We start from the raw sequence: 19,878 nt of genomic DNA, 5'->3' as shown, positions 1-19,878 counted from the left end.
CTTCTCAAATTATATTTCCATCATAGTAAAAGAAGTGTCTTTTGGTATAATGTAATTTATAGAATTATTATATAGCAACCATCATCATATAGTAGATGAATGAGTGAGAAAAACATTAATGTTGCTTAATGCTCAAGATTACTAGTGCTGAAAATAATTGTTTATACCTATATATAAATATTATATCTATCTATCTATATCTATCTATCTATCTATCTATCTATCTGTCTATCTATCTATATTAAAGACATACTGCTACATCTATTGATCCCATGGTCATAAAAACATACTGCTGGTTGTGTATGAAGATGACAGTACTGACTTATAACTTTCTGGGACATGGTACTTTTCGGTCAATGAATTACAATGACCTGTACAAATTTTCATGTGATCTTGTTTGTACTGGGCTCACTGAGTAAGAAAGAAAACAGGTTGGCTGTGAGTTTTTTCCCCACTGGTTGATCTGTGTAGCCATCAGATGCTGCTCCTGTATGCTGCTACAAGTGCATCCAAAAGGTGGACATTTGTTCATAAGACCTTTGTTCTTAACTTTGTATTAATTTATTAGTCAATATTTAAGTGTACTGAGTGCCAGTTCTAGTGCCCCAGGATGTAGAACAAGATTAATAAGGAAAATCACTGCTCTTGGGAGCTCACCGTCTCAGGGAGGAGACAAGTAGAGATTTACACTACAGTCTGTGAAAGTCCCTGTTTTCTCTGCTTCAGACTTGACTTAGTTTCTTGACTAGGTTGTTGTTCCTCCTATTGTATGACCTTTGCCCATGCCCTCACTTTCTTCTTTTGTCATTACTCTGAATTCTTTTTCAGGGAAACTTTAGACTGTCCCCACTAGCTCCCTGCCTCAGCCAGATTAGGTCTCCTTGTTACATGCTCTCATGATTTCCTCGTGGCGCTTACCACAGATAGTGATTGTATTTATTTGCAGGATTATTTGATGCTTTCACATCTTGTTCACGTTAGGTGCTTAGTAATGGTTTTTCTTTCCTTTTTAAAAAAAATTTTTTTTTTAACATTTATTTATCTTTTTGAGAGACAGAGACAGAACGTGAGTGGGAGAGAGGCAGAGAGAGAGAGAGGGAGACACAGAATCTGAAACAGGCTCCAGGCTCCGAGCTGTCAGCACAGAGTCTGACATGGGGCTTGAACTCACGAACCGCGAGATCATGACCTGAGCTGAAGTCAGAGGCTTAACCGACTGAGCCACTCAGGCGCCCCAGTAATAGTTTTTCTTAATACTGTGTTTCTGGAACAGCAAATAGCTGTTAACACAAATGAATGAATGCCTCCCTAGGAGATTTAGGGTGGAGGTCAGGGGATCAAGATTTGGGTTAAAATGGAGTCACACCATTGAGTTTCCATATGATAAATAGGAGAATGGCTGTGTTATATTATTTCTTGTTGGACTACTACTAGACTTGGAGCTGTGTTCATCTCAAAAAGTATTTATAATGGATAGCAGAAGTGTGAAAGATTTTGTTCTACTATAAGCCTGAACAAAAAGTCTTGTAGAAACTGTGTTATATTATTTCCTCTTGGAAACGTGCAAAGTGTTGTATAGAGTAACTATTCCGGAACCCTCCGATTTGAAAACTGATCTGACAATTTCCAATTACCTTTAAAAACTTTCTGTTGATAACATTTTCCTTGGCTGTTTGGTTAAATTCTACATACATTTTGGCTTACTTAGTTATATTCTTGTAATTATGCAGTATTTACCTAACTTAAAATTGTCATGAGATTTACTTATAATGTGTTAGTGGTTTGTGTATATGATTTTCTGCTAATTTTGTTCTTCTTTATTTATTTGAAAATTTTGAACAGTGATCCAGATAAACACTACTTAATGTATGAACACGAACGGGTACCCATTGCTGTTTGTGAGAAGGAGCCCAGCTCCATCATTGCTTTTGCTCTCAGGTATTATTCATGGGACTTTTCACCTGTGATTAGATCTTTATATTTTATGTATATTTACTAACCATCTTATTGTTGAGATCTTTTATAGAGAGTAGGGAAGAATGGTTAAATATAAACAAAAATACATATTCTTAGGGCACAATAGCTTGTTTTCTTTGTGTATGAAAGTGTATTCTGTACCCAGATAATAACAGGATGATTCTTAAGCAAGCTTCTACTTAGTAAATTGACTAGGCAAGTTATTTACTCACCTTTATATCCTCTAAACATTCTCTGTTCTACTGTGTATCCCTTCCTTACGTTTACTTACTGATATACTAGAACGTCTTATGTCGTCTGAGTTCCTTTTTGTGCTCTTCCTTTCCTTCCTGCTTCCCACACGTAGCAGGTAGTTTCCTTACTAGAGTAATGCCGTTCCTATGCCTTAACCCACTTACATGCCCACACTTATCATGTGTTTTAAACAAGCATTCCTCTATAAAAGTATTTATATCTTCTGTCTAAAAAGACAGCACTTTTAATTTAATTTATTTATTTATAATGTTTTTAATGTTTACTTATCTCTGAGAGAGAGAGAGAGGGAGAGATGGAGCACAAGGCACAAGGTGGGGAAGGGCAGAGAGAGAGAGAGAGAGAGAGAGAGAGAGAGAGAGAATCCAAAACAGGCTCCAGGCTCTGGGCTGTCAGCACAGAGCTGGGAGATCATGACCTGAGCCGAAGTCAGACACTTAACCCGCTGAGCCACCCAGGCACCCCTAAAAAGACAGCACAGACAATATCTTGGTAGTGACAGAACTTAGTTTAAGTATAATCTAAGATGTTTAATTAAAATTTTTTTTTCTGTTGGAAGACATTGAAATTTAAAATTTTCTTTTTATATATTATTTACAAGAAGGCTGCTTATTCAACAAATACTTAAATGTCTATAAGATGTGGTATACTAGGTATTGGATATGTAAAAGTAAACAAGGTAGATTTATATGCCTTAGCATTTATTAGAGTTCACACGTTTGGGTAATGAGCAATTTCTTTCCTTTAGGAGATTCCATATGACAATTTTTTTTTGTTTGTTTTTGCCTTTTGGCCTTTATGAAGTTAGTATTTGCTTCTTACTTTATTGCTTAGTCTTGCTACATTAATAGAAAGGTAAGAAAGCCAACTAAATAAAAAATTCCTATTGTACTGTTAGGAATGGAGTATACTAGTAGAAGTCACTTTCTTCTAATGTGTTGGAAAAATAATACATGCTTCTCTTGTTCCCTGACATCTGTCTAAATCAGGGCTCCCAGACTGCTAGTCTAAGAGTTGAATTTTTTTTCTTAAAGTTTAGTACCTCTAAGTAGAAAACCATTCTCACGTCCCTTTTCACAGTTACACTAAAGTCTGAAGTTTTATACTTTAAATTACCTGTTGTATTCCTGAAGATATTTGGTCTAAATATTAATACGAAGGCTTTCGCAATCACCGTTTAGGATATTGATACTGGTTAGTGTGTTGGTTTGTATTTTGCAGTATTATCTGTGAAGATGACCTTCTTCATGAAGCTTCTACTTGATAACTTTTGTTAGTTGACTCAAACGTGTTTAGTTACGGGTACACAAAACGATTGTATTTCTGTAATGCAGAGCTTATTCTAAAGTATATGATTTATTTTGAAGAGAAGTTTAATGTTTAACATGTTGCAACCTATTTCTACCCTAAGTTGTAAAGAATACCGAAATGCCTTAGAGGAATTATCCAAAGTGACTCAGCGGAACAGTGCTGAAGAAGGGCTTCCAACAAATAGGTAATCTGTGATTGAGTAGAATTTATTTAATTTGGCTATATGTCATCATTTTTTTAGTTCTTTATTTTTATTAAGTTTATTTTGAGAGATAGAATGCGAGTGGGGAAGGGGCAGAGAGAGAGGAAGACACAGAATCAGAGGCAGGCTGCAGGCTCTGAGGTGTCAGCACGGAGCCCGACATGGGGCTTGAACTCACGAAGTGTGAGATCGTGACCTGAGCTGAAATCAGAGGCTTAACCGACCGAAGCGCTCAGGCGCCCCTATGTCATCATTTTTTAAATGCTCATACTTCGATTTTATTGTAATATATTATTATCAGCATGAAAGTTTCTAGGATACCGACAGTGGCATTCAAACTTTAGCCAACAATTAACAGAACAAAATTCAAGGATAGCAAAAGGCCTTCAGCGGTGCTTTTGGATAGTAGTTTTCTGATCATGGCCATAGACGTTCAGTGTATATTGCAGATTTAAACTTTCAGCATTTTAAATTCTCCTTATTGTTTTTATTTAAATAATAGTAACTTGTGAAATTAGTAACCCACTGCTTTACTTTGTAATTTAAACTACTTGTGAATTTTCAATAATAACTAAACGTTCTAATAGTTTAAAAACAACCCCCCCCCCCCCAAACTGGTTCTTTTAGTATGTTCGGTATTTTACACATGTAGACAGAAATTGTCGTAGGCTCATTATTTTCTTATTGAAATAGGTTTTTGACTTTCACTAATGTGACACAATTTGATCTGATTTATTAATGTGGTAACTAGACTGAGAAATACGAAATTGGTATTTTCTGTAATTGTTTGACTTACAGGTGCTAATATAGCTCTAATGGACTTGGGGAAAGTATTATAAAAGGCTCTGCTGTCATATATTTTCCGTATACTTTCATAGTTACAACATTTTGCTTCAGAGGAAGATCTTTCTTCTGTGTTATAACCTGTGTTTGTATGAGTTATGAATTGAATTTTGGATACTGTGGGTGGGGTTAGGTGGGGAGTCAATTAATGTAGGAACCATTTTCTGTGTGAGTAGTATGAATCTAACTTTTCCTTTTTTTTTTTTTTTTTTTTCAGTACTTTGGACAGCCGACCAAAGAGCAGCAGCCCTATTAGATTACCTGAGGTCAGCGGAGGACAGACAAACCGTACAGCAGAAGCAGAACCACAGCCAAGTAAGATTATACATAGAGGAGTAGTTATTATTAGTTTTATTTATAATTATGGTTTGAAGAAGAAAACATTAAATAAGAAATAGCATCTGGCAAGAATTTATTACTTCTGGTCTTTACAGTATTATACGTGTTAATAAATTTTTGTATGCCCTCTTTTATACATACTTTGATTTCGTTTGATCTTTACCTGATTATTGGATTTGAAACTTCTAGAAACTCATAGGTCCTGCAAAAAGAAGCAGAATCTGCCTTAGAGTTTTCAGTTTGAAGTATACAAGCTAAGAGTGGCTTTAAAAAACTTAAACTTTTGTGTTTTGAAACTTAAAAAAGTTTTTACAGTATTGTTAGCATTGTGAAAAGAACTTTTCATGTGTCATGTCCTTTAACCCCCATAATAACTACTAAGAATTATTGTATATATCCTCAGTTTTTAGAAAGTTAAACTTAAGTACCTTGCTCAAGATTACAGAAGTAGCTGGAAGGTGGGATTTGAACATGGATCTCTTTGGCTTTGTCAGGAATCTATTCACTACAAATAGCAGAAGACTCAAGTGACTACTGGGGCTTAACCAAATAACAGTTTATTTTTCTAAAAAAGCAACATCTGGAGACAGGCAGTTGCTGGCATTGGTTCAGTTAGTCAGCATTGTCATGACAGTAGAGGGGGTAGTTTCTTTATGATTCTCTTAAATTTTCCTCATGATCAGAATGTTCCAGTTCATGTCTCCATTTGAGGCAGAGAGAAGGGAAGTAGGTATAAGCTGCAGCTGTTTCCTGTGATGAGGAATGCAGAGGCTTCCCCTGCGGTCTCATTGGCTAGTGAGGAATCTCGTGACCACCCCTTCCTGGAAGGGACAACAGCGCTGTCCTGATTGCTTATACAAATCGTGATTCGTTTTCTGGGGTTCTCCACATTGCCACCCCAACCAGAATTGCAGTTCTTTCAGCAAGGAACAAGGTGGGCTTGGATATTAAGGAGGCCATAATGGGGTCTGCCACCCTAAACTAATAAGCACTTTATGAATGACATTTTATGTGGATTTTATAGATGGTAAATTGAACAAGATTAGAATCATATATGCTAAGCTCAGAGATGATACATAGATGATATATATGTATATACCAAATTCAAAACTAGGAATAAAATTACAGTGAGCTAGGGCGCCTGGGTGGCTCAGTCGGTTGAACGTCCAACTCTTGATTTTGGCTCAGATCATGATCTCATGGTTGGTGGGATTGAGCCCCTGCCCTCCCTCCCCCAACAACCTCCCCCCCCCGCCTCCGGGATCTGTACTGACAGTGCAGAGCCTGCGTGGGATTCTCTATTTCTCCCTCTCTGTCTCTTCCTCTCCCCCCACCCCAAGTAAATACATTAAAAAAAGGTATGTAAGCTTTGGCCATCTTATACTAATTTCAGAAAAATACAGAAAAATGCTGAAAAAATCTTATATTTTGCTGTGTTAAAATATAGGAACACAAATGGTACAGAGATATTACCTTTAACTCTGAATTCTGTTTTTCTGTAGAATTTCTCATTTTGATATATAGCTACCTGAACATAGCTCTTCTTTTATGTTTCTGATAATAAAAGTGCTTGACTAACCACCTCCCCCCCAAACCCATAAAACATATGGAATAATGTTATTACCTTCGTGTAATGGGTTCTTGCTAAGAAAGGAATGAGTTGAAAATCTTTTTTCTCTTTTCACCTGTAGTGACCTGTACTGAATATGTTACCTTTTATTTTTAGCCAAAAAGACTTCTGGAATGCTGTCCTTCTTCCGAGGGACAGCAGGGAAAAGCCCTGATCTCTCTTCCCAGAAAAGAGAGACCTTACGTGGAGCAGACAGTGCTTACTACCAGGTTGGGCAGACGGGCAAGGAGGGGACGGAGAATCAAGGTGCTGAGTCTCAAGGTGTGTTAAAGGAAACCAAATGAGCTTATTTTAGCTGCTTGTGTTCTTTCTAGTCTTAAGTAGATAATTCTTACTGCTGAAACTCAGACATTCGCTGTCTTCTCATGCCTCAGTATGGCAGAGTGGAAAAAGCATGGTGCTGATAGAGGCCAGATGTTATTGCTGTCACTTACTGTGTGGTAGAATCAGAAATCCTTAGTTTCCTCCATACCTGTAAAGTGGCAAAAGCAATGTCTTCTGAGGCTTACTAGGACTGAGTGACATTACACACGTAGAACATGTAAGTCACAGTATATATTCAAATGTTTTCACTCCACTACCCCCTTAGACATTTCCTTTCTTTTCCAGTCTCTATAGGGTTGAGGGCATTGATGTCTGCCTTCGTTTTGATATTTTATTTTATTTTTATTTTTTGAAAAAAAATTTTTTTTAAGTTTATTTATTCTTGAGAGATAGAGACAGAGTACAAGCATGGGAGGGGGAGAGAGAGGGGGAGACACAGAATCAGAAGCAGGCTCCAGGCTTTGAGCTGTCAGCACAGAGTCCAACATGGGGCTCGAACTCATGAACCATGAGATCATGACCTGAGCTGATGTTGGACGTTTAACCAACTGAGCCACCCAGGCGCCCCCGTTTTGATATTTTAAAATATGTCTACTTGATTATGTTTGGATATGAGGTTAGACCAGGCATAGGCAAATCATGCTCACCTGTTTTTGTAAGTAAAGTTGTATTGGAACATAAGCACACCCATTCATTTACTTATTGTCTGGCTGCTTTCGTGTTATATTGAAAAATTGAATAGTTTTGACTGAATAAAATACTTACCACCTAGCCCTTACAGAAATAGTTTGGTGACCCTGGGTTAGATCATGAATTAGTAGTCTACAAGATAGCATAACATATTTTCATTAGTACTTAAGCTATCTGTTTAGGATTCTGTAGGCTTCTGTTGGGCTGTAATCCTTGGAAGACATTGGTGCTTAGAAAACTAATTTTGAAATGTGAGACATAGAGGATTATTTCTTCTAACTATTAAAGTATGTTCCAAACTTGTAATAATTAGAGTAGATCTAGACACACAAATCAAATATAAAAAATTGCTCTGAGGTAGACACTAGTATATTTTATGTATTGTATATATATCTTAGCGTATAACAAAGAAAGCATCTGGGAATGCAAGCTGGTGCAGCCACCCTGGAAAACAGTATGGAGGTTCCTCAAAAAACTAAAAATAGAACTACCTATGACCCAGGAATTGCACTACTAGGCATTTTTCCCAGGGATACAGGAGTGCTGTTTCGAAGGGACACATGCACCCCCATGTTTATAGCAGCACTATCAACAATAGCCAAAGTATGGAAGGAGCCCAAATGCCCATCAATGGATGAATGGATGAAGAAGATGTGGGATATATATACAATGGAGTATTACTCGGCAATCAAAAAAAATGAAATCTTGCCATTTGCAGCTACGTGGATGGAACTGGAGGGTATTACGCTAAGTGAAATTAGTCAGAGAAAGACAAAAATCGTATGACTCCACTCATATGAGGACTTTAAGAGACAAACCAGATGAACATAAGGAAAGGGAAACAAAAATAATATCAAAACAGTGAGGGGGACTAAGCAGAAGAGACTCATAAATATGGAGAACAAACAGAGGGTTACTGGAGGGGTTGTGGGAAGGGGGATGGGCTAAATGGGTAAGGGGCATTAAGGAATCTACTCCTGAAATCATTGCTTCACTGTATGCTAACTAATTTGGATGTAAATTTTAAAAAATAAAAAACAAAATAAATACAAAAACACTAACTCTAAAAGATATATTCTCCCCTATGTTTATTGCAGCATTATTTACAATAGCCAAATTATGGAAGTAGCTCAGTGTTCATCAACAGATGAATGGATAAAGAAGTAGCATCTATACCATTTATATATGTATATATTGCAACAACATGGATGAATGTAGAGGCTATCATCCTAAGTGAAATAAGTCAGAGAAAGTCAAGTACCATATGATTTCACTCACATGTGGAATTTAAGAAAACAAATGAAGAAAGAAAGAAAGAAAAAAGACAAACATTCTTAACTATAGAGAACAAACTGATGGTTACCAGAAGGGAGGTGGGTGTGAGGATGGGTGAAATAGGAGAGGGGGATTAAAGAGTGTATTTATCATGATGAGCACTGTGTAATGTAATTGTTGAATCACTGTATTGTACAACTGAAACTAATATAACACTATATATTAACTACACTGGAATTAAAATTAAAAAAAGATTATCCATCAAAAAAAAAAGCATCTCAGGCTGTTGGAGAAGCATGATTCCACACACAGGGAAGACAGTCATAAACTGAGAAAGAAGTAATGGAAACTTGATGTAAGAGCGGAGTTAGTATATTACTCTCAGAGGCATCAAATACAAGAAAAAGTATTCTTCAACCTGAATTTCTCCATTTTTCATATGAAAATTGATGTTTCAAAAGGTACCTATATTTTTTTTTCAATATATGAAATTTGTTGTCAAATTGGTTTCCATACAACAGGTACCTATATTTTTGTAATAGTCTACACAAGCTTAATTGTACATATAATACTTGCTTGAGAGTGATTTGACCAGGATAACAGGGGGTTGACTTGTTAGTTTTTGTTATTATGTCGCGGGTGGGTGGGGGGGGAAACAAAATGAACTGGTAACCCATTTAAAACTTTGGCTTAACTAACGATATTAAACCTTGTAGATGAGGTAGATGGAGGAGATACACAAAAGAAACAACTCATAAATCCTCACGTGGAGCTACGTAAGTAAGAGATAAAATACTGATGGTGCAGGGACGGGGACTGTAATTGAGGAAACTGTTATTTAAGGCTTCTAGTTTTATACTAGATAAATATCCTGTTTCTTAGAATAAATATTAAGTCTGTGTCCTGACATAAGCTTTATTTAATCTAGATTTAGTTTATAAAATAAACATTATTTAGTTTATAAAGAAGCTTAGTTTAAATTATAATTTAATTTATAATGATTTGATTTCTCACGTTTAAGTAATTATTATGTAGTCTAGAGCTATAGCCGTGACCAGGTGTCTAGCATTTTGTGTGTGTGTGTGTGTGTGCCAAAAACGTATCATCCAGAATATGTAGTAAAATTTAAGATGTGAAAGCACAATGAGGAAAATACAGTAACCTATAAAGTTAGAAATGGGTCTTATTTTATGTTTGATTTTTCTGTAAGGTCATAAGGTGTTTTTTAATTTTCCTTGAGGGTTACTTTAACAGAACTGTGATAAACAGGGATGTAGATGTGGCGTGAGAAATGCTGTCATGAAGAAAACCAAATGGTCACATTTGTTGGTGGTGGGAGTGAGCAAGAAGGAAGAGAGATTTTTGGCTCATAAAAGCCCCTCACCCCCCTTTTATCTTTAACACTTCTGTTTATAGAATTTTCTGACGCGAATGCCAAGTTTTACTGTCGGCTCTACTATGCGGGAGAGTTTCATAAGATGCGTGAGGTGATTCTGGGGAGCAGTGAAGAAGATTTCATTCGTTCTCTTTCCCACTCGTCGCCCTGGCAGGCCCGTGGGGGCAAATCAGGAGCTGCCTTCTATGCCACGGAAGGGAAGTCTTTTTATCTTCTACTGACTGAGTAGTAGCTATCTTTTGCCCTCAGATAATTTAGGACTCACTTAAATTGAGGTTGTATGATACTGCCAGTTGTCAAGCAAGGGTTTCTTTTTTTATGGTTGAAAGGATGTAATAATTTTTAAGAGTGTACATATGTGTGGTGCGTATTTAGAGACAGACATTGATCCGATCCTTGCTAAACTCTGATCTGGTTTTGACTTCTCCAAATGTAAATAGTAACAGAGAATTTCTAGAAGAGTCAAAAGGGGTACCTCAGAGCTGGTGAGAGAAAGATAAAAATACAAATACTTAACTTGAAAATCGGAAGCCCAGGTTCTTCACCTGCAGAGGTTTACAGAAGGTGATGACCGTTTGTACTTTATGTTCCGTTCTCCATACCCTGAGAGCAAAATTATTTGAGAAAATGCCGCAGGAGGAATGTTGCTTGATACAAGCCTTCATAACTGTGACTTACTGCACTGTTAACAAAGGAGTTTATAAAATTTTACATAGTAGTTAGCACTCAGTAAGTAGTTTTACTTAGTATCTAGTTATGAATTTAGGTGTGGTTCTTGACTACATAAATCCTCAGGAACCTCTTGAGCCCTCAATTACTTGAGAACTATATTCTTTTTATTTATTTATTTGTTTATTTATTTATTTTTGAGAGACTGAGAGAGGGAGACAGAGGATCCGAAGTGGGCTCTATGCTGACAGCCGAGAGCCTGCTGCGGGGCTCGAACTCACGAACTGTGAGATCATGACCTGAGCTCACGTCAGATGCTTAACCGACTGAGCCACCCCAGGCGCCCCATTGAGAACTATATTCTGATTAAAATTTTCTCTTGACATTAGAAAATATCCCTTAAAGCTATGAAGCAAACAAATCATTTGGCATCTTTGCAATGATTTATTATAGATTACCTCAGGAAATACTGTGACTGAATAAACGCATATGACACTTCTACCTTTTAGATGATAGATTCATTTTGAAGCAGATGCCTCGTCTGGAAGTCCAGTCTTTCCTCGACTTTGCACCACACTACTTCAATTATATTACAAATGCTGTTCAACAAAAGGTAGAAATCCCAAACCTTGGTCCGTAATTAGAGTTTTTTGGGCTTTTTCACATCCTGAGAATTCATCCCAATGGCAGTCTTTTCCATGCTAAAATAGGGACAGGACATGACTGGATCTCTGTTATGTTATTAAAGTGTGAGAGAATGTAGTCATTTCAAACCCTCTTTCCTACCTTTGCCAGCCCGGAACCAAGAGATCTTGAGCAGGTTGCATTTAGTGTGTGTGTGTGTGTGTGTGTGTGTGTAGAAACATTAAGATTGAATGCTAATGCCTGCACATTAGAATTTGTAATTTTGTGAAGACAGAAACTAGAAGTGTTTGTTAAGACAGGTGTATGGATCCTTAAGTAGAGAGAGAGGCAGCCAGTGGTTCAGGTTTGCCCACTTGACATTTAGCCATGATCTTCCCAGTGAGTGTATAAGGGAGTCACATAGATTGTTTTTCACTTATGGTTTATTGCATATTTTAGGGGAAATTATATGTCATAGTAAAATTTGTGATTTTGAGAAATTGTAAAGCCTTATCCTTTGGGCGAATATTAAGGATCATTAATGTTTTTATTGGCATTGCTGTTTTACTTCTCACTTGCTTCTGAGATTCAAGGGTTTAAGTTTCTTTCAAGGCCCTCTGGTCCTATTAATAGAACATTAGTTTGGATATTACATGGATAATCCAGATATGGGTATTAAATTACAAATAATTATTTTTGATAAGAGTTGACTTTCATTTTTTTTTTTTTTCTTGATCAGAGGCCCACTGCATTGGCCAAAATTCTTGGAGTTTACAGAATTGGTTATAAGAATTCTCAGAACAATACTGAGAAGAAGTTAGATCTCCTTGTCATGGAAAATCTTTTCTATGGGAGAAAGATGGCACAGGTAAGGATATTGAACTATGCAAGCCACTTAGCTACTGGAAACTTTGGCACTTCTGGTTCCTGATTATAAGGAGTTAGAGAATAACATCTTATTTAATAGAATTAAGCCTTTGTTGCTAGGCCAATTTTAACTTTGGAATTGTTGAACCCTGTAGGAAAGAATAAAGAGGAATATTGTAGATGGGTCCTCAAATTTAACCTTTCCAATATCCTAGAAACACAGAATTACAGAATTAGAAGGCAGATCTGTCTCCATCTCTGTTTTAAAGAGGAAGAAACTAAGACCCAGAAAAATTTAACTTTTTGACAGTCACACAGATACTACCAGAACTCAAGTTGTTTTAGATTCTAGAAAAGTACCTTTCAAGAGTGTTGGTCCTTGAACTGTTTGTCCCTAGGCTGGTGAGGTAAGGAGTTTATACTAGAATATAATTCAATGCACTGCTTTCTTCATTGAGAGTGTGGTGCTGTGCTGAATGAACAGTGTGCTTAATGATGCAACTGTTTCACATTCTAGCACTAGCTCCTTATGTTGTCATGAGCCAGCGACAACTGACTAGCATTAGTCTGCAGAATACACTTCATGTTGCACTGATCTAGGACCTAAGTCCCCTGACCTTTGAGTGTGTGGCTTTTACTACCCCAAAATTTCTAGAGACCTGCTGTTGCTTCTATATTGCCGTAAGTATTGCATAGGGTTTTGGTATCAAAGCTGTAAGTTTCCTAAGACTGTTTGCATCTGTATTTTAACTGCTTTACGATTCAGTGATATACTTTTGGAGTTATTTGTTAATGTTTCTTAAAGTTGATTAAGTGTGTTAGTGTATTTCTGAAATGTTTGAGTAGTTGACTACCTAGGTATTAATTTTCAATGATGAATCATATCACCATTTATATTATGTATTGAACAGTTATAATGCATGCATTTAATGGCTTCTATAAGTTATGATTAAGTTTTATAATTAAATTTAACAGTGTATATAATGGTATGGGCTGTAAAGAGTCTTTATGCATTTCCAATTTAATTACATTAATTCATTGCACAACTCATGCATAAATAACAGAGAATTTCTTTTCTGCTAGGTTTTTGATTTGAAGGGTTCACTTAGGAATAGAAATGTAAAAACTGATACTGGGAAAGAGAGCTGTGATGTAGTCCTGCTGGATGAAAATCTCTTAAAGATGGTTCGAGACAACCCCCTGTATATCCGTTCTCATTCCAAAGCCGTGCTGAGAGCCTCGATCCGTAGTGATTCCCACTTCCTTTCTAGCCACCTCATTATAGATTATTCTTTGCTGGTTGGACGAGATGATACCAGCAATGAGCTGGTAGTCGGAATTATAGGTAAGTCGGCAAGCATACCTTCTAGTTCATGATTGAAGCCAGAGTATATTTGAAGATTATACTCAGCCTGGTCTCGTAATAGCTTGTTAAATATTTTCACCAACTTACACTTGAAAATTCACAATCAATAGCTTTTAAATTCTAGTTACCTTCTATTCAGTGTCCTCATTTTCATTTTCATTATCTTTACCAAAAACAACCTGTATTGAAAAAGTTACTTGTAAATGAAGCGCTGTGAAGTTGTAATGAGGATTGAATGAATTAATATGGAGACAAACCTTGGGGGCAGCACCTGGCAGTGTTGTTAGCACTCAGTAAACATGGTAGAAGTAATAGTAATTCCTGTCGTTATTTTCTTACACTTACTAACGTAGCTTTACTGCCAATATTGCCTCCTGTAACAGATTATATTCGAACATTTACATGGGACAAAAAGCTTGAGATGGTTGTGAAATCAACAGGAATTTTAGGGGGACAAGGTGAGCAGAATTTTTGTTTATTCTTTAAACTGTTCTTCTGCCTTCCTTATCAGTTAACATTTAAAAAATGGATACTTTTTTGGGGCACCTGGGTGGCCTCAGTTGGTTGAGCATCTGACTCTTTTTTTTAAAAAAAACTTTTCTAACGTTTATTTATCTTTGAGAGACAGAGCACGAGCCGGGAAGGGCAGAGAGAGAGGGAAACACGGAATCGGAAGCAGGCTCCAGGCTCCAGGCTCTGAGCTGTCAGCACAGTGCCTGATGCGGGGCTCGAATTCCCGAACCATGAGATCTTGACCTGAGCCGAAGACGGATGCTCAACTGACTGAGCCACCCAAACACCCCAAGCATCTGACTCTTGATTTTGGCTCAGGTCATGATCCCAGGGTCGTAGGATCAAGTCCTGTGGCAGGCTCTGTGCTGAGCATGGATGGAGCCTCCTTAAGGTTCTCTCCCTCTCCCTCCCCCCCCCCCCCTCTCTTCCTCTTTCTTTCTCTCTCTCTCCCTCTCTCCCTCCCCACCCCCCGCTGCCTCCCTCCCTCCCTCCCTTTCTCTTCCCGCTCCTCTCCCTGCTCATGCTCGCTCTTTCTCTAAAATAAAAAAAAAAAAAAAAAAAAAAAAAAAATTAAAAAAAAACCCCAGAAATAAAAAGTGGGTACTTTTTTAAATTCTAAAAAAGTAAGTGGTTATCTCTGATTTTATCATTTCCCAGATGATCAAATAATAAAGGGAATTGCGTAGGTGGGGGAATAATTGGTTTTAAATTTGTGTTAAGTTGCCAAGGTTTCTCAAGTTGAGAAGTTACCCAAAAAAGGCCATAGATTCTGAATAAGAGGTTGTCTCTAATTAACGCTTCAATCTTCAAAGTTCTCTGAGCACTGCCAGCTCCATTTGTGCTTTCATACATTTCGCATCTCTAGGCAAGAGCCAGTCTTCTAAAATGGAACCCCCTAGCAGGAAGGACCTGTCCCATGTCGTGGGGCACAGTGAACACCCCTCTGTCCTTTCTGAGACTGCTGTGGTGTGTGTGTCTTTATGGCAGTTTTCATGAAAGAACATAGCTGTTCAGATCAGTTGTTGATCAACTATGTAACAGCTTTTTCCCTTTGCTCTTTTCATAATCTCAGGTAAAATGCCCACCGTGGTCTCTCCAGAGTTGTACAGGACTAGATTTTGTGAAGCAATGGACAAGTACTTCCTGATGGTACCAGACCACTGGACAGGCTTAGGTCTGAACTGCTGAAATAGACCATGAGTGAAAAGGTGCCTGGAACAAAGGACCAAAAATAAGCTACATGTTTTATTTCTTCATCACATTCTCCACAGTATGCCAAGGCCTTTCCGTTCTGTGGTTGTGTGGGCTCCGTGTACCTGAAGTGTTAAAACTCCATGGATTTGCACTTTGGTTTTGATACCTACAAATTAGCTGTCCTTAGGCCGGGAGGTTGCATGAACATTTTTCCACTTAAGCGGGAATATAGACCCGTTTCAAAGGATTAAAGACAAATGTGTGGTCAGAGATGAGATAGGGTAAAAAACAGTTGTCAGACTTGTTAACAATCCTGTTAAGAAAATAACGTCTCCTAGATTGTGAGTTTCCTGGCATCATGTTGGACGTATTCTTTACTTAGAAAGCATTTGTAGAGCTGGTGACTTTGTGTTTCTTATGTGACAATATAATGTTATGTATTATCAGAATTTATGAAATCTTTAAAAAATTCCAAATTATACTATTAATGGCCAGTCAAACAGATTGACAGAATCTGTTCTTGTTTTATTGAAGAATTTGACTTAAATTGGGAACCCTGTTGTGTGTTCTTATCTTGCTCTGGTTTTCAGTATGCTTGATGTTGTTTAGGTTCTCTCTTCTCTGTGGATGACAGGAGACTATAGCTATTAACCCGAAGCCTTCTTTTGGAGCTGTTTTTTAAGCTTGTTTGTAACTTTTTTGCAATTAATATGTTCAACTACACTTATCTGCACCTGCTCATCTTGTAGGTTTTCCTCCACTTTCAGGGAAACAGTAAATGAGTCTATAGTGACTAAATTCCCAAAGGGAGAATTACTAAGGATTTTTTTAATGTAAAAAAGGAATTAGACCTTATCCAAGAAATTGGGTGAGAGGTAGGCACTTGCTTGTTTTTTGTAAAGGTAAAGTGTCTTTTTCAATACAGATAGCAATTTAAGTGGCATCTATAAAACTAAGAGGTTTCTAGTGTGGACATCCCTGTTTCTTAACTTTCTGTGCCAGTTTCTAGGCCAGTTCTGATTATTGAGAACTGTTAAGAGATAAAATATTTGTAGTAAGGAACTTCTTGTTTAATAGAGTTTTGTTTGTTTTAAAATATGATCAGATAGAGTACTAAACTAACTATCTTTGGGGAAATAACAGAACGCCAAATATTTCCTCGTGGCTTCTTTCCCTAACAAGGATACTTGGGGGATTTATAAAGTTTTATATAAAGTTCTGTTCTTTTCAGGCTTTCCTGTAAGAGCACATTTCTATTGTAACTTTCACAAAACAAGAAAAAGGAATCTGGGTACATTCCGGTTACAGAGACTTATAAGTATGTGAAATAGGAACATTTTGGAAAGTTTGCTTTAGAGAATGAAAACATTAGTTTGGTATTTGGTGCTTATTGGAAACCGTGGTTTCTTTTGAACTAGAAACATGTTGGCCAAGGACTTAAAACTGATGATAAGCTTAAAAAAAAACCCCCAAAAACCTGGGTGTGCCTTTTGAAAACACACAGAACACTGGTGGTTTTAGAGGAGAAAAGGACCGCGTCCTGCAAGAGAAACATTGGAAAATTGTTAACTTCTTGTGAGTCCAGGAACAATGGATCGTGCATCTCATTCTGAATGTAAACACGGTTTTGTCTCTGTTCTTTTTTTCTGTCAGGATACTTGGGAGTATTTATCTTGTCCGTTTCCTGCACCCCCCAGTCACGCACACCTCCACAAGTTATCTTCCCTCAGCTGTAATCAGGTCGTTTCTCAGTTTTAGTCTCAACACTATGTGTATGTGTAGCTTGGATCCTTCACTGGAATAACTCCTGATAATAATATGTCACGTTGATTTTGTTTGGCTTGCTCATGACTTGAAAGATTATTTTTTAAAGCACTGCTGCCTCTTAGATAATTCCGTGGCTAAAAAAATTCCAGGATAATATAATCTTGAAGCAATACTTGCTGCCTTGAAAGGGTGACCTGTCCTTTTAAAACTGTCTTAATGCAAGGGAAGTTAATTTGTCATGAGTGGTAGAACTATATCCTCAGCCCTTGCTGCTTTTGTTGAGGCCACTACCATATATATATACATATATAAGGTGTTTCAAATAGCATGCTCTTCAGTGGTAAGCATTGAATGACTGCTCGCCTCTCTTGAATTCCCTTTCGAGGCTTGGAGGATGTCAATGTTGGAAAGTTACGACTAAGGAAGATACCTGAGTACTTTCTTCCTTAGAATAAAATATGAATCCTAAGAATAACTGATAGTAGCACAAGAAAACTATGTGAATGTGTTGCATTGTATAAAAATACTATTTATAAATGTGAAGGTTGTTGATGCCATCAAAACTTTATGGAAAAATAAAAAGGATTTCCTTTTTTCTTACCCAAGCCTGAGAAAAATAAGGGGAACCAGCTATTGCAAGCCCTTTTGTAGTCTGTTGAATAATTTAAATTTCTAGACATTCAAAATTTCCTACAAAATATGCTGCTTATAATTTTTTTCTTGATCCAGTCGTGAGTGCTTTTCTAGCCTTGGCTTTTATTGGGTTTTGTAAATAGGGTCGTATTGGTTTTGGTGGCATCAGTGTCTCCTTGGCATTTTACCCACTAGCAGTGGGCTTGTATAAAACTGCCAAGGAAAAGTAACCTACCTGTAGAAAGTTTGCTTAGCTAGCAGAGTGAAACTGTTGTGAATGAGCCTGGTGGGGAAACAGGTCAGGCCATTCATTATTCCTCAAGTGTTAACATACTGACTTATGCAGTATTCAGACCATCTAGTGCAATGCCTTTTTCTTTGTTTGTTTTTGTAACACGGGTGCAGTGTATTATAGAAAAATAAAGATTACAATCATGAGCAGTTTTATTAATGCTGCTGTGCTGGTTTTGTAAAAAATGTACATTATGCCTTTTGACAGGTTTAATTTTAACTAGAGAAATGACATTGTAAATCACAATATCCTCTTTTAATTTAATATGAAAAATTCAATTAACAATATTGAAAATACTTACTGTATTATATTGTATATATTTCTCTACCTTGGTTCTAGCTGTTTTATATGATTGACATGTTATTTAAGAGATAAAACTGCCTTGACCTTTTGGAGACATACTATAAATAAAGAAGACTTACAATAAACTGAGAATCAACTTCAGTTTGTTTTGAATCGGCTTCAGGAAATTAACACGGGGAGATGGAGTTTGGGGCCCAAATCTCGCCCCTCGCCCCTCGCCCCTCGCCCCTCGCCTCTGGCCTCTGGCCTCAAAGCGTTGTCTTCTGTTCATTCTCTTCCCCATCATTTTTCCCCCTGGAGAATTTAAGTCTTTCACTAGTAAACAGCCCTTCCTTCTTAAGTCTCAGAAAGGGGGTCTTAAACCTGTGTGTTTGCGTCTACCACTAATGGCCTCGCCTCTTCTGTCCTCCTCCTGGTCTTCATATGTTTCCGTTTTCTTGGCGGGACGCTCAGGAAAGCCAGGGAGGGCCGAATTCACCTCTCTGGCAGGCTCTCAGCTGTTGGCTGCTCTCAGACGTGTTCAGACACGACCCGCCTGCCTGCGGTGGATCCGCTGTGCTGCAAGCTCGAAGCTGTGGACGCGCGCTCCCCTTCACCGCGCCTGGGCTCCCCCGGGGCACAGCGTCGCAGCCTGGCGGCCGCGTCGGCTCCTGCGGCCCCGCCTCTGCCCTGCGGGTAAAGAGACAGTGCAGGCACCTGCCAGCCAGTGCTCTGTTCCCACTTACCTGAAGGAAGTGTCTTGTGTTGGAAATTCATTTCTTGTACAATTCCTGGGTCAGTGCTTAACAAAGTTAAGATTGTTAACCCACGTTTAAAAACTGTGGTTAAGACAATCCCAAATGTATCATCTTCACCGCGTTTAAGTATATACTTTAGTGGTAACTATACTCACGTTGCACATTATACCCCCAGAACGTACTCATCTTGCAGGCCTGCAACTGTATCCATTTAACAACTCTTCCTGCTCACCCTGGTCTCTCGTGACCATCCTGCTTTCTGTTCCCGTTAATCTGACCACTTCGGGTACTTTACGAGAAATCAGACAGGATTTGTCTCTCTGGGGCCGGCTTATGTTGCTTAGTGTCCTATCCTCAAGATTCATTCATGTTGTAGCATTTCCTCCCTCTGTTAAGTTAAATGCTATTCCAGGTTGAATGATATTCCATTGTATGTAGGCACCACATTTCTTTTTTCATCATCAGTGCACCTTTGAATTGCTTCTGCCTCTTGGCTGCTGTGAATAATGCTATCACGAACATGGAAATTCAAATGTATGTGCAAGATTCTTTTAAAAACTTCTTTTAGATAAATATGGAGAAGTGGGATTGCTGGATCACAAGGCAGTTCTATTTTTTTTAAATGTTTTGAGGAGCCTTCACACTGTTTCCCCTAGCAGCCGTACTGTTTTACG

General features: G+C 37.8%; 1 protein-coding gene across 1 annotated transcript in view; it reads left to right on the top strand.

The window, feature by feature from the left end:
* PIKFYVE (phosphoinositide kinase, FYVE-type zinc finger containing) overlaps positions 1-18,592 on the top strand; it is an 81,633-nt gene extending 63,041 nt beyond the window's left edge. The window contains exons 33-43 of the mRNA XM_078450944.2: positions 1,843-1,938; positions 3,641-3,724; positions 4,803-4,900; positions 6,651-6,815; positions 9,560-9,619; positions 10,260-10,436; positions 11,418-11,521; positions 12,272-12,400; positions 13,483-13,744; positions 14,149-14,223; positions 15,351-18,592. Of these exons, the coding sequence (XP_078307070.1) occupies positions 1,843-1,938; positions 3,641-3,724; positions 4,803-4,900; positions 6,651-6,815; positions 9,560-9,619; positions 10,260-10,436; positions 11,418-11,521; positions 12,272-12,400; positions 13,483-13,744; positions 14,149-14,223; positions 15,351-15,466 (1,366 nt within the window). The 3' untranslated portion in view covers positions 15,467-18,592. The remainder of the gene's footprint in view (positions 1-1,842; positions 1,939-3,640; positions 3,725-4,802; positions 4,901-6,650; positions 6,816-9,559; positions 9,620-10,259; positions 10,437-11,417; positions 11,522-12,271; positions 12,401-13,482; positions 13,745-14,148; positions 14,224-15,350) is intronic.
* The last annotated feature ends 1,286 nt before the right edge of the window (positions 18,593-19,878 follow it).

This window comes from Panthera onca, chromosome C1 (genome assembly GCF_046562875.1).
Source record: "Panthera onca isolate mPanOnc1 chromosome C1, mPanOnc1 haplotype 2, whole genome shotgun sequence".
NCBI lineage: Eukaryota > Metazoa > Chordata > Mammalia > Carnivora > Felidae > Panthera > Panthera onca.
The sequence above is the reverse complement of the archived record's forward strand: the minus strand, read 5'-3'. Positions and strand labels throughout refer to the sequence as shown.